At 37.5% G+C, this 15,680-nt stretch overlaps 1 protein-coding gene and 1 pseudogene across 1 annotated transcript; both read left to right on the top strand.

Annotated features, from left to right (window-relative positions):
- The first annotated feature begins 1,407 nt into the window (after nt 1-1,407).
- Nucleotides 1,408-2,388, top strand: LOC120864132 (olfactory receptor-like protein OLF4). Its single transcript, XM_040240969.1, has one exon. It carries the CDS (start codon nt 1,417-1,419, stop codon nt 2,386-2,388), a length of 972 nt encoding a protein of 323 aa, XP_040096903.1. The 5' UTR covers nt 1,408-1,416.
- A 10,190-nt stretch (nt 2,389-12,578) lies between these two features.
- Nucleotides 12,579-13,561, top strand: LOC120864633 (annotated as a pseudogene).
- Nucleotides 13,562-15,680: the final 2,119 nt, after the last annotated feature.

Here is a 15,680-nt window from a genome sequence, read left to right as displayed (position 1 = left end):
TGCTTGGAATCTTGCATTATAGTGACAACATCACAGTATACTGAAATAAAACAGTGTCCTTAGGCTTAAACCATGTGAAGAAATTTATCCGTAAGAAGAGAATGAATTTTCATGACCTCATGGACTCACAGAGTATGGTCTGGAAAAGCCCTTGCATGCTGTCCAAAGATCAGAACTAGAATTAGGATGTTCCCAGTGGATCTATGAAAAAAATTAAAAACATTAAGCCCAAGAATAGCAAATAAAATATATCTCATAAGAAAACAGAGATAAGGGCACTTTCCTGGCTTTCCAGTGGTTAGGACTTTGTCTTCCAGTGCACGGGCTGTGGGTTCGATCCCTGGTTGGGAAGCTAAGATCCCACATGTCTCACAGCTAAAGATCTAGAACATAAAACAGGCATAATATTGGAACATTTTCAATAAAGACTAAAAATGGTCCACATCAAAAAAAAAAAAAAAGAAAGAAAAAAGAAAAAACAGAGACAGGGCAAATTGGTATGGTTTTTCATACCCTACAGATACCATTGCTTCTGTCTTTGGAAAAGAGGTATTTTTCTTTCTGATCTTTCCTGGTTATCAAGGGATATAGCTGAAGTTGAAATGTTGCCAAACCGAGAACACCACATTGTCTCAGGGGCTGTTTGAGCTTGTTAGATCTTTCCCCTTCATTTTATCTCTCTCTCATGCTGTTTATATTTATTTAAATATAGGGCAGAAAGTCATTGTAGCTAAAAGGAATCTCAACTGTATTATTTGCTCAGTAGCTTGTGAACTGGAATTTCTAGGTACTATTTAAACATCCTTTAGGAGAAAGATAATCTGGAACCAGCATCTTCCTCAAGTCCTTTGCAGTGGCAGTTCCCTCTGCCAGACACACACTTCTCCTGGTATCTCACTAGGTACTTCTCTCTCTTCCTTGACATCTCTTCAAATAATCCCTTGTTTGCACCCCTTGCAACTTGGTATAAAACAATGTCACCTACTATTCTCTCCTTTATACATGTTTTTGTTTTCTTCATAACACCTGTCACCTTCTAACATACTCTATTTATTTGAATATCATCTTTCACCATCCTTGGATTGTGAGAGATTTGTTTTTAAGTGTCTCTATTTATCCCCTATATGTACTTGAAACATGTTGACTGTCAGCATAATGTTTCTCAAAGGCGTACAAGACTTTCTCATTAAAACTGTAAATGCATGAACTCCTTGGAAATATGCTGAGAATGAGACAAAAGTATCTAATTAGAGGTGAAATGGAGTATACCTTCAAAGAGAATTTATCTATATACAACTCATTAACATTAATTTCTTGTCAGCAAAATAGAAATTACAGAAGTTCAGCTATGTGAGTTACACATGTTTGAAAATTATTCATGCTATTTTTTTTTCCCCCAGTACTCACTTCTATCGCATGGAATCAAGGAACAAGACACAAATTTCAGAATTTCTCCTTCTGGGACTTTCAGAGGAGCCAGCATTTCAGCCCCTTATATTTGGGCTTTTCCTCCTCATGTACCTGATCACTGTGATTGGAAACCTGCTCATCATCCTGGCTGTCTGCTCAGACCCCCACCTCCACACACCCATGTATTTCTTCCTCTCCAACCTGTCCTTTGTAGATATCTGTTTTATGTCCACCACCATCCCAAAGATGCTGTGGAACATCCAGACACAGAGCAAAGTCATCACCTATGAAGGCTGCATCGCCCAGGTGTATTTTTACTTACTCTTTGCAGCATTAGATGACTTTCTCCTCACCGTGATGGCCTATGACCGGTATGTGGCTATCTGTCACCCCCTGCACTACACAGTCATCATGAACCCCCGGCTCTGCAGACTGTTGGTGCTGGTGTCCTGGATCGTGAGTGCCCTCTTTCCCCTGTTACACAGCTTAACAGTGTTGCAACTGTCCTTCTGCTCAGACTTGGAAATACACCACTTTTTCTGTGAAATCACATGGCTGATCAGACTGGCCTGTTCGGACCCCTTTCTCAATAACATGATGGTATATTTTGGATCTGTAATTCTTGGGGGTGTTCCCCTGGCTGGTATCCTTTACTCTTACTCTAAGATAGTGTCCTCTATCTGTGGAATCTCATCAGCTCAGGGACAGTATAAAGCATTCTCCACCTGCGCATCTCACCTCTCTGTTGTCTCCTTATTTTATTGTTCAGCCTTAGGAGTGTATCTCAGCTTCACTGCTACCCACAGCTCACACACAAGTGCTATAGTATCGGTGATGTACACTGTGGTCACACCCATGCTGAACCCCTTCATCTACAGTCTGAGAAACAAAGACATAAAAAGGGCTCTGAAAAGATTCTTTGGGATGGAAATGTTTGTAAAAGGGCCATTTGCCCCTGGGCTGAAAAACTGCCCATGATAGCCGGGTCAAAGCCTCATAGGGGGATATGTGATTCTTTGATTAGACTATGATAATAACAATTGCTTCTTCAGTTTATAGCCTGGTATTTCCATGTCTTTGATTTCAACTTCTCTATATGATTTTAAAAGCATCCTTTCTTAACTTTTCTGTTCCCTATCATCTAAGCTTTTTCTCTTGTTATTTTTCTACTATTTCAAATTGATTCAAAACCATGTGTGAAACATATGTAAATTCCCATTTATCTCATGATGCTCCACACATTTCTTAAGAATAAATTCTTCTGAAATGATATACTTTATACTGAGTAATTTTTCTTTCTTTTTGCTAAAAGAATAATCATGAATTGTGCTACTTCTGTGGGAAAAAAAACTAACTTGGAAACCAAACCAATTACATAATTTCATAGGAGAGTAAAATGTGGAGCTACAGTTTATCATGGCTTAGTTCTTCATACCTTGGAGCGTCACTACCATAATTGCTTTTTTTGAAAATGTAGATGTTAACAAATAGTGTATTTCATAAATGGTCATCTGATTTTACTCCTTCACAGGGTACAATTCTTTATTTAACCTACTGTCTTCATTCTCTATAGGAGTTACTGATAAAGCTGATCATCAAATGCATGTCTCTAATTGACATCTATGTGAAACAGAAATTTCAATAAAGACCTTGACATAATAAGACCTAAAGTCAGAGAGACCTTAAGTATGATGCAGCAAAAATTTGTGTCAGATTATATCTTTGCAAATTATTTTTTCATGATGTCCATTTACTTATTGATGTATGTAATTTACTATCTGTGTGTAAAGGGGTTTATTGTGGGGTGAAAGAGTTTTTGGCATAATTATATCTTTCTGCTTGCAAACTTCCATTGTTGCCTACAAATAAATGGCTTCTTCCATTGCTCTAGATGAAATATTTCCTCCATTCCATTTCTGTTATAATCAATGAAAGAGTGAATGAATAATATAAATATCATATTTATATGATATACATGATATATATATAATATTATAATATATATATCCAAATTATGGCTCATTAGACCTTAAATTCCCTTCTAGTCTTATCATAAATGGGCTTCCCTGATAGCTCATTTGGTAAAGAATCCACAATGCAGGAAATCCCAGTTTGATTCCTGGGTCGGGAAGATCCACTGGAGAAGGAACAGGCTACCCACTCCAGTGTTCTTGGGCTTCCTTTTTGGCTCAGCTGGTAAAGAATCCACCGGCAATGTGGGAGACCTGGGTTGGGAAGATCTCCTGGAGAAGGGAAAGGCTACCACTCCAGCATTCTGATCTGGAGAATTCCATAGACTATACAGTCCATGGCGTCACAAAGAGTCAGACTGAGTGACTTCCATGTTTTCACTTTCCTGTGATAAAGGTATATGTTTCTCACACTTAGGCATATCCTTTTAACCTTTCTTGCTTACCTACAAGGAAAACTAAATGGAATCCCTTTCTAATAAAATTGTATGACATAAACTTGAATACTAGAGAAGTCATGAATACTATTCAGATATCATAACAATTGCCTAGAAATAAAGCAACACATTATGATAATTCCCTCAGTTCTGTTCACTTGGATTAGTGTATATCAGTCAGCTGTTGCTACATAACAAGCCATCCTAAAAGTAAATGATTTAGTATAATGAATTTTTTATGTAATGCGTTTCTATGATGGGGAGTTGACCTGAGTTATGATTGTTTCTTCATGGATCTACTGTCAGCTGTCAGACTCTATTTTGTGTTTTAAAGGCTCCTCCACGATGATGTGTTCAGCTGTAGTGGTCTGTCTTGAACCACTTTATGTCAATTTCTTCCCTTTATGTAAGTAGGATAGTCTTTAATTTATTGAGGATGGTGACTGCATGAGAGTTGGACCATAAAGAAGGCTGAGCATCAAAGAATTGATGCTTTCCAATTGTGGTGTTGGAGAAAACTCCTGAGAGTCCCTTGGTCTGCAAGGAAATCAAACCAGTCAATCCTACAGGAAATCAACCCTGAATATTAATTGGAAGAACTGATGCTGAAGCTGAAGTGACAATACATTGGCCACCTGATGCGAAGAGCTGATTCATTGGAAAAGACCCTGAAGCTGGGAAAGTTTGAAAGTAAAAGGAGAAGGAGGTGGCAGAGGATGAGATGGTTAGATTGCATCATCGACTCAAAGGACATGAATTTGAGCTAGCTCTGGGAGATGGTGAAGGACAGAGAAGCCTGTCACGTTACAGTCCACGGGGTTGGAAAGAGTCAGACTTACCTTAGAGACTGAATAACAGTCTTTTGGTTTATAAGAAAAAAAAAAAAAAACCCTTGTATTTATTAAATGTTAATTGCTATATTTGAATTTCACTGTTCCTAAATCCATATATGCCACTTTGCTTTCTTCCCAGTTAGAGGAGCTGTCTCTCACCAGTTTTAGTGTGATTAATATACTACCCTTGGAAAAGACCCTGATGCTGGGAAACATTGAAGGCAGGAGGAGAAGGGGATGACAGAGGATGAAATGGTTGGATGACATCACTGACTCAATAGACATAAGTTTGAGTAAACTCTGGGAGTTGGTCATGCACAGGGCGGTCTGGCATGCTGTAGTCTATGGGGTCACAAAGATTCGGACATGACTGAGCAAATGAACTGAATTGAACTTAACTGAAAATAGTACCCTTAACAATGCACAACCAGAAAGTTTTAATTCTTTTTTTTTTTTTCCCCAGAGTTGCCACATTAGTCACTTTATTTATTTATTTTAATATAAATGTATTTATTTTAATTGGAGGTTAATTACTTTACAATATTGTATTTGTTTTGTCATATATTCACAGGAATCAGCCATGGGTGTAAATGTGTTCCCCATCCTGAAACCCCATCCCACATCCCTCCCCATCCCATCCCTCTGGGTCATCCCAGTGCACCAGCCCCGAGCATCCTATATCATGCATAGAACCTGGACTGGCGATTCATTTCACATATGATAGTATACATATTTCAATGCCATTCTCCCAAATCATCCCACACTTGCCCTCTCTCCCAGAGTCCAAAAGACTGTTCTAGACATCTCTGTCTCTTTTGCTGTCTTGCATACAGGGTTATCATTACCATCTTTTAAAATTCCCTATATAAAATATATATGCATTATTATACTGTATTGGTTTTTTTTTTTTTTTGGCTTCCTTCACTCTGTATAATAGGCTCCAGTTTCATCCACCTCATTAGAACTTATTCAAATGTATTCTTTTTAATGGTTGAGTAATACTCCATTGTGTATACGTACCACAGCTTTCTTATCCATTTGTCTGCTGATGGACATCTAGGTTTAATTCTCAACTAATTCACTAGAGTGCAATTAAATATAACAAAGTACACATTTTTAAAACGTACAATTTTATAAATTTCAGAAACCAATATACATGGTTCCATTTGTATAATTTTAAAAGGTCCACAATAAATTTTAATTTATTTGTAATATTATTGTTAATAATGAAATTGCCCTAAGCCTCAGCTTTATCTTTCAGAAGGAAATGTGAGATGACCAATCCTAACTTTTACTTGGAGGTTGTGATGAATGCATAAAATGTATGTAAATACTTTGCTGAGTCCCCAAACATTGTTCAAGTTTAGGAATATGAATTTGTGTCAGCATCTGTATACACTTTCTCTGAAATAAATACACACACACACATAGATTTAAATGCGCTGCTTCATTTGTAATTCCATCCATTGTGCTGAAAGAAAACATGAGAGAAAGTTGGAAGGATAGAAGTAAAAAAATGAATGCTTGAATGAACATAAATTAGAAAAAATGTAGAAACGTTAATGCACAGATTTAAAGTAGAAAGTGTGACCTGAATTTTAACAATGACTTAGTTTTCCTATCTTAAATTCCAAAGGCCTCAGAGTCAGATCCACATTTACATTTAGACAAAGTGAAATTCTCTGTACCAGCTAAGGGGGGCAAAATCTCTCCAGAGTAACTAAAATTTTCTCCTATTAAAGATCAGAGTGTAACATAAAATGATGTTATATAAGGGAAGTTCATTGATTGACTCCAAAGGGTTAAACTCAATTCCTAGAAGCAGTATGTGTGCTGTTCTGTGTTAAGTCACTTAAGTCTTGTCCAACTCTTTTGTGACCCCATGGACTGTAGCCTGCCAGGCTCCTCTGTCCGTGAAATTCTCCAGGAAAGAATACTGGAGTGGGCCTTCTCCAGGGGATCTTCCTGATCCAGGGATCCTACCTGTGTCTCTTACATTTCCTGCATTGGCATGTGAGTAGTTTAATTTCTGCTGTAAGTAGAAAATCAATTTAGGCTTTGCAAAACTTGCTTGTAACCAAGGATTATAATACACAAGTTTTATGTTAAAGGAGCGAAGTTATCCCCTGTTTTGAAAAGGGTAATGTTCATATTCAGAGACTTTTGGGTTGTGTTCCCACAACAGATCAAAGCGTTGAAGACCCGAAGGACCTAGTCAAGACCAATTGTCAGTATTATACTTTTGAGAAAACTTGAACTCAGGGATGTGATGAGGTGTTGGGAGCCTTAGAGCTTTGGAAGCAGGAGAGGTAAAGGTAAACGAGTGAGGAAACTGAATTTACCTAACTTATAATGGAGTCTCTTAGGAACAGAGAATCAGAAGAAAAAAATGCATTCTGTCCAGACCAGTGTCACCAGGGGCAATAACGAACTTAAAGGGTGGAGTAACAAAGGGAAAACATGTCTAATGAGCTGACACAGAAGATGTAAATATCTCCTCTGCTGCAGTCCCTCAGCCTGTTCCTCTTTGATTGGACAGTATATGTTCATTGCTTTTGTGGTCCTACATCTGGATGGAAGACCAATGCTTGATCGTCTTAGCTGTCCTGTACAGAGACAGGACATGAGTCTGCATCACCAGCTACTTATGGGGGAACTTTGACTTTCACAGGGAAATTTCCCAGACAAAGTGAGCCAAACCTCCCAAACAGGTGAGTCTGAGAGCTCCACAGACACTGCAGAAGAGGATCAGAAGGATGGAAACCAGGAATGTACCTGAGATCACCTGAGGACCAATCTAGCATAGCCCTGAGGCAGAGGTCACCATGGTTGCTTGCTGGGTTTCCTGAAGATGCATTTATTTATGATGCTGAAAAGGAACAGTGAACTCAAAAATGAGATCATCAGTGTTGACAATTAAATCATGCTAGTGGACGCCCAACAGAAGAACGAATAGGAGGGATAAACTGCATCCAGTAAAATTGGAACATGAGACTAAGGTTCTTGTTAATTAACAGGAGTAGACAAATAGGGTATTAATTGTAGAGGGGCAGTCAGTGAGGTGAGGGCATTTCATTTTATTGTAAGATGGGGCATATTAGACTGTGCCTCCACATAGAGGAGAAAGATCTAAACTGAGGACTGTTTGCAAATACACATTTCAATAGCTGTGTAAGAAACACACATAGTATCTTCTCTTGTTTTTGTGTTCACTTAAGAGAAAAAAAAACTTAGTTATATAAGTGTAAGGATGTATGCTAGTTAGGTTTGCTTTGCAACTATTTTATTATCTGTGAGGCTAAATAGATCTGTGGATTTGTTAGCCATGCAGTGTTTCTCTATTAAAAAAATGTCTCTATAACTATTTTGTTTTATACAGTGGTATCAGGTGTTATTCCTTTCTTAAATTGCATTCTTTGATAGGAAGGATTATTTTTTAACAAAAACTTAAATTTGTGATTTAGCTCTTTTATATATGCATAGATGTATTTGTGGGATTGTATAAGAATTGATAAATTTTGTTGGTCATGTCTGCCAACATTCTCTCCATTGCTTTCCCAAAAGAATTTGGGTATAACTGACCTTTGACATATGCATTACAGGCACACAGCATAATGGTTCAATATTTGTTTATATTGCTAAATGATCACCACAGTAAATCTCCTTAACATGTCACCACACATAGTTACAATTTATTTCTTGTGAGGAGAGTTTTTAGGATATATTGTCTCTTAGCAGCTTACAATTATTCTAAAAAATGTATTATGAACTATAGTCGCCATGCTGCATAGTACATACTGCTCATTGCTCTTTATTGTTATTTTTCTTACTGTAATATTTGAGTCGTCACTTTAATATTCTTAAAGTGTTAACTCTTAATGTAAGCCAGAAAGGAAAGTGGGGCTTCTTCAGCACCTTTAGTGCTGATAAATAACTTCTTATACATATTTACTTCTATTAAGAGTTTCTCATCTGTTTTTATTTTTATTCCTTTTGGCCTTCTGATTAAATCTTTTCCTAAAAGTTGCATCATCTCTGACCATAATTCTTTACTATTTGACTTATATCCTATAGCCATATTTGAATTCCTCTCTACATATAAGATAAAATTATAACTTAGATACTGCTCCTTCCTCACATTGTAAATGTTCTTTTGTTATATTGCTTCACTTCCAAATCTTTGGCAATTTGATCTTGAATTAGTAATCCATGTTAATATTGCTAAATTTTTACTTTTTTGTGTATTTTTATCAGTTAGTTGTAGGTTTTCATTCAATTTTATTATTCAATTTATTATAGTGGTGCTAATGGTAAAGAACCTGTCTGCCAAAGCAGGAGAATTAAGAGATGCAGTTTTGACCTCGGGGTTGGGAAGATACCCTGGAGGAGGGCATGACAACACACTCTAGCCTTCTTGCCTGGAGAATCCCATGGACAGGTGGAGGCTACTGGCAGGCTACAGTCTATAGGGTTGCATGGAGTCGGACATGACTGAAGTGATTTAGCACATAGCACATTGCCCAAGAAACAGTACCCTTAACATAATTGCACTCTCACCAATATATTTTGTTGCATAAGTTCTTAGGTTTTGAAAAATCTCTTTCTAAAATGTGTTCTTTTACATACTTTTACACAAATGCATCAATATAATCCTGAATACATCATAAATGGTTTTTATATTTTAGTGGCAAATCATCATTATGTTTAATGTTTTCTACAGTTTGTCCCTCTTTTGTTTCTTTCTCAATAATACATCAAGGACTTGCTTCCAATCAACCAGTATAATGGTGGTTCATTATTTTAATATCTGTATAATATCACATGGTGTGGCTCACACATTTGGTGGTCTATAACATTATTTATCAATAAGTGACTATTATATCACTGCTGCAAAAATATTTTGAGATTCTTAATTTAATATGGCATTTCTCCACTAAGGGTGTCCCTCACGGTCCTTTAAGAAATATTTGTACACAGTATTTGCTGTCACACTGATGAGTGGTAAGTGGTGGGCAATGACGTTTCTAAACATCCTGCAGTTTACAGGACAGACTCCACCCCAGAGAAGGATCCAGCAGAGAGTGTCCAATAGTGCAGAGACTGAAGAATCCAGATTTTAAAACTATCCGTGTTTCTGATATCAGTAGAAATGAAGTTCTAATGTAGTTTTTTATATATTTGTCTAAAGTGGACTGCTTAATTTTACACTGGGGTCTTTAGTCCCTTTTAAAAAGATGTGTCAGATAAGCAACTACTTAATTTCCTCCTAGAGAGATGGCCATTTATTCCAGCTTTTATTCAACAATCCTGCCTTTTCCAACCAAATTGAATACAACTGTCCCATAGGATAGTGTTCATATGTAAAGGGACCTAATTCCTAATCATTCAAAACATTATAACAAAGCATCTGCTACTTGCCAGAAATTTCTGGGTCGTTGTATGTTATATTTCTGGGCTTCCCTGGTGGCTGAGAGGTTAAAGCATCTGCCTCCAATGCAGGAGACCCGGGTTTGATCCCTGAGTCAGGAAGATGCCATGGAGAAGGAAATGGTAACCCACTCCAGTATTCTTGCCTGGAGAATCCCATGGATGGAGGAGCCTGGTAGTCCAGGGGGTCTCAAAGAGTCGGACACGACTGAGCGACTTCACTCACTCACTCACTCGTGTTCTCTTGAGTTGAGATCTTTTCTAAATTAATTATTAATTCATGTCATAAATGTTTTATTACTTCTATTAATTCCCTGGTGGCTCAGACACTAAAGTGTCTGCCTACAATACAGGAGACCTCAGATTTGATCCTCTCCTGGGTCAGGAAGATGCCCTGGAGAAGGAAATGGGAACCCACTCCAGTACTCTTGCCTGGAAAATCCCATGGATGGAGGAGCCTGGTAGGCTATAGACCATGGGGTTGCAAAGAGTCAGACACGACTGAGCAACTTCACTTTCACCCCTAGTATATGTCAAGTTTCAGTCAGCTTTTGCTGTTCCATTCAGTTTTCTTTAATACAATTATAGGAAATCATACTTTCAACTAGTTTCATGTTTTAGCCATATTTTGTCATTTCATAATTTCTCATTTTCTTAAGTGTGTTTTTAAATAAATGCAAATATATCCACAGACTTGGTAAAATAAGAATTGAACAAGGCAGTTTAAGTCTTTGATGATTAGTATCTTGCAATATAGTGACAATGTCACAGTACACTGAAATAAAATATAGTGTCCTCAGGTTTAATTCATGTAAAGAAATTTATCCAGAATAAGAGAAAGAATTTTCATTACCTGCTCAAGTTTTATAGAGTTTGGTCTGGAAAGGCCTTTGCCTGTTGGACAAAGACCAGAACTAGAATAGAAGTGTGCCCATTGGATTAATTAAAAAACTGAAAACATTAAGCACAAGAGTAGTAAACAAATTATGACCTATAAGAAAACAGAGACAGGGCTTGCCTCATTCAGTATCAGAATGCACAAAAAAGATCAAACTATATAGAAAAGCACAGGAAAGACATCTTCTGCTGTCTCATATAACACATACATAACTTTTGTCATATTTTCTGTGTTTTTATTTTTGAATTGTTGAGTTTGCCACCTTTACTTATTTTTCTCTTGGGGTATTAAATCTGTATGGTTTTTCACGTCATACACGTATCACTGCTTCTGTCCTTGGAAATAAGATATGCTTCTTTCTGATTTTTCCTGGGCATCAAAGAGATATAGCTGATGTTGGAAGGTTGCAATCCAAGGAAGCTTTTCTTCGTCAAATTGTTTTGGGGATGATTTGAGTTTCTTAGATCTTTTTCCTTCATTTTATTTCTCCCTCACATTTCATGTTTCCTTAAATACAGGGCAGAAAGTGGCTGTAGCTAAAAGGAACCCCAACTTTATTATTCCCCCAGAAGTTTATGATCTGGAATTTATGGGTGCCATTTAAACATTGTTTAGGAGAAAATTAATCTGATCTGACTAGTTCAAGTGGTTACCACCCCTGGCTAAGGAGGGTGGGTCTGGTTGAGAAATTCAAGACAGAAACACAGCCCAGAAGGCATGGTGTGTCTGTGCATTGTGGAGTGAGAGCAGGTCTTAAAGCACAGGCACTGGGACTCATACATTAAGATGATATAGTAAGGTGACAGAGGCCAGAACTCAATCAAAGACGGTACTGAGACTAGGATCTGCTTTAAGTCACAGGAAGCCTTTGCAACTAAAACCATAAAGTGCTGGGAACAATGTGAAAGGAGGGATTCTCTGTGGACTGAAGTGTCAGCTCTAGCTGGGGGGCCACCTTGTTCCTCAGCATCCCTGATACCATCGCTAATCACTCCCCCTCTTGATTATCCTCCTGCCCCGCTGGCTTTCTCGTTTGCCTTTGAACATGTGGAACCAGCATCTTCTTCAAGTCCTTTGCAGTAGCAGTTCCCTCTGCCAGACACACACTTCTCCTGGTATCTCACTAGGTACTTCTCTCTCTTCAAATAATCCCTTGTTTGCACCCCTTGCCACTTGGTATAAAATAATGCCACTTACTATTCTCTCCTTTATACATGTTTTTGTTTTCTTCATAACACCTGTCACCTTCTAACATATTATATATTTATTTGAATATCGTCTTTCACCATCCTTGGATTGTGGGAGATTTGTTTTTAGGTACCTCTACTTATTCTCTGTATGGTTTGGGACAAGTTTGCTCTCAATATGTATCTCAAATGCATGAAAGAATTTCTCATTAAAACTGTAAACACATGAATCCTTTGGAAATATACTGAGAATGGGACAACATTTTCTATTCAGAGGTGAAATGGAGTACAACCTCATGGAGAATTTATCTACATACAACATATTAACATCAATTTCATGCCAACAAAATTGAAATTATAGTGTTTTGGTGATGTGAGTTGTGTCTGTTTGGGTGAAAATTCTTCATGCTATTTTCTTTTTTCCTGATAGTCACCTTCATCACATGGAGCCAGGGAACAAAACACAAATCCCAGAATTTCTTCTTCTGGGGCTTTCAGAGGTGCCAGAATTGCAGCCCCTTATATTTGGGCTTTTTCTCTCCATGTACCTGATTACTGTGTTTGGAAACCTGCTCATCATCCTGGCTGTCCGCTCAGACTCCCACCTCCACACCCCCATGTACTTCTTCCTCTCCAACCTGTCCTTTGTAGACGTCTGCTTAACCTCCACCACCATCCCGAAGATGCTGCAAAGCACTCAGACACAGAGGAAAGTCATCACCTATGAAGGCTGCATCGTCCAGGTGTATTTTACTTACTCTTTGCAGGATTAGATGACCTTCTCCTGACTGTGATGGCCTATGACCGGTATGTGGCCATCTGCCACCCGTTGCACTACACAGTCATCATGAGCCCCTGGCTCTGTGCACTGCTGGTGCTGCTGTCCTGGGTGTTGAGTTCTATGTATTCCTTGTTACAGAGTTTAATGATTTTGCGATTGTCTTTCTGTTCAGACTTGGAAATCCACCACTTTTTCTGTGAAATCACATGGCTCATCCAACTGGCCTGTTCTGACCCCTTTCTCAATAACATGGTGGTGTCATTTGGATCTGTGATTCTCGGGGGTGTTCCCTTGGCTGGTATCCTTTACTCTTACTCTAAGATAGTGTCCTCTATCTGTGGAATCTCATCAGCTCAGGGACAGTATAAAGCATTCTCCACCTGCGCATCTCACCTCTCTGTTGTCTCCTTATTTTATTGTTCAGCCTTAGGAGTGTATCTCAGCTTCACTGCTACCCACAGCTCACACACAAGTGCTATAGTATCGGTGATGTACACTGTGGTCACACCCATGCTGAACCCCTTCATCTACAGTCTGAGAAACAAAGACATAAAGAGAGCTCTAAAAAGATTCTTCGGGATGGAAACTTTTAGAAAAGGTCCATTTACCTCGGGCTGAAGAATGATAGCAGGGCTTAAAGTCTCAGAGTCAGATAGTGAGATTCTTTGTTTAGATTATGGTAATAGCAACTGCTTCCTCATTTTATTACCTGGTATTTCCATTTCTTCAATTTCACTTTTCTCTACAATTTTAAACATACCCTTTATTAACTTTTCTCTATCATCTAAGTTTTTTCTTTTGTTATTTTTCTGCTCTCTCAAATTGGTTCAAACCTTTTGTGAAACATATGTAAATTCCCATTTATCTCATGAGCCTTCACACATTTTTAAGAATAAATTCTTCTGCAATGAAATGCTTTGTACTGAGTAAACTTTTTTCATTTTATTAAAAGAACAAACATACTTTGTGCTACTTCTATGAAAAATCTAACTCGGTAACTAAATCAATTATATAATTTCAGAGGAGAATAAAATACGAAACTATAATTTGTTACTGTTTTAATTCATCATACCTTGGAACATCATTACCATAATTTCTCTTTCTGGAAATGTAGACATGAACAGATCTATGTTTTATCATTGGTCATCTGATTTTACACTCCTCAGGGTACTATTCTCTATAGCTCAGTGTCACATTCTCTACAGGAGTTACTGAGAAATAGGAGCATCAAATGCATGTCTCTAATTGGTATCTATATGAAACAGCAATTTCGATACAGGGTTTGACATTATAAGACCTAGAGTCAGATAGGACCTTAAGTATGATGCAACAGAAATTTATGTCAGATTATTCCTATGCAAGGTATTTTTTCATAGTGTCCATTTAATTATTGAGGTCTGTGGTTTAGTGTCTGTACATAAAAGGGTTTATTGTTGGGGTGAAGGATTATTTGGTGTAAATATATCTTTCTGTTTGAAAACTTTCATTGTGCCTAAAAATATATGGTTCCTTCCAATGCTCTAAATGAAATATTTCCCCCATTCCATTTCTGTCATAACCAATAAAGGAACAGTGAATAAATGATAGGAATATACAATATAAATGATATTTCTATCATTTATTCACTGTTCCTTTATTATATATAATGATGTCATATATATATCTCATATATATATACATCTCCAAATCATGGCTCACTAGAGAGCTTAAATTCCTATCCAGTCCTGTGATAAAGGTGTAAGTTTTTAGAAATAGACATATCCTTTCTTCTCTTTTTTTAATTAATGTGTTTTTTATCAAAGGATAATTGCTTTACAGAATTTTGTTGTTTTCTGTCAAACCTCAACATGAACACTGGAGTGGGGCGCCATTTCCTTCTTTGGAATCAGCCACAGGCATGCATATATCCCTTCCCTTTTGAACCTGCCTCCCCACCCCACCCCTCTAGGTTGATACAGAACCCCTGTTTGAGTTTCCTGAGCCATACAGCAAATTTCTGTTTGCTATCTATTTTACATACGGTAATGTAAGTTTCCATGTTACTCTTTCCATACATCTCATTCTCCCCTCCCCTCTCCTCATGTCCATAAATCTATTCTCTATGTCTGTTTCTCTGTTGCTGCCCTATAAATAAATTCTTCAGTACCATTTTTCTAGATTCCATATATGTGTGTTAGAATATGGTATTTATCTTTCTCTTTCTGACTCACTTCACTCTGTATAATAGGTTCTAGGTTCATCCACCTCATTAGAACTGACTCAAATGCATTCCTTTTTATGGCTGAGTAATATTCCACTGTGTATATATACCACAACTTCTTTGTCCATTCATCTGTCAACAGACATCTAGGTTGCTTCCATGTTCCAGATACTGTAAATAGCACTACAATTAATAATGGGATACATGTGCCTCTTTCAATTTTGGTTTCTTCGGGGTATATGCCTAGCAGTTGTATTGGTGGGTCATATGGTGGTTTTATTCCTAGTTTTTTAAGGAAAAATTCCAAACTCTAAACTGTCTCCCATAGTGGCTGTATAAATTTACATTCCCACCAACAGTGCAAGAGTGTTCCCTTTTCTCCACACCCTTTCCAGCATTTATTGTTTGTAGACTTTTTTTTTTGTATTTATATGTTTTATTTAAATGCATATATTTGTAAAGCAGTTTTTAATAGCTACATTTATATTCTTTTATTTTTTGATGAGGACCATTCTGACTGGTGTGAGGTGATATCTC

This window comes from Oryx dammah, unplaced genomic scaffold (genome assembly GCF_014754425.2).
Source record: "Oryx dammah isolate SB20612 unplaced genomic scaffold, SCBI_Odam_1.1 HiC_scaffold_5, whole genome shotgun sequence".
Lineage (NCBI taxonomy): Eukaryota > Metazoa > Chordata > Mammalia > Artiodactyla > Bovidae > Oryx > Oryx dammah.
Note: the sequence above shows the minus strand (reverse complement) of the source record. Positions and strands in the feature narration are given on the sequence as shown.

Excerpts from the sequence above, each read along its gene's own strand:
- LOC120864132 (XM_040240969.1), top strand. The coding sequence starts at position 1,417 with ATGGAATCAAGGAACAAGACACAAATTTCAGAATTTCTCCTTCTGGGA.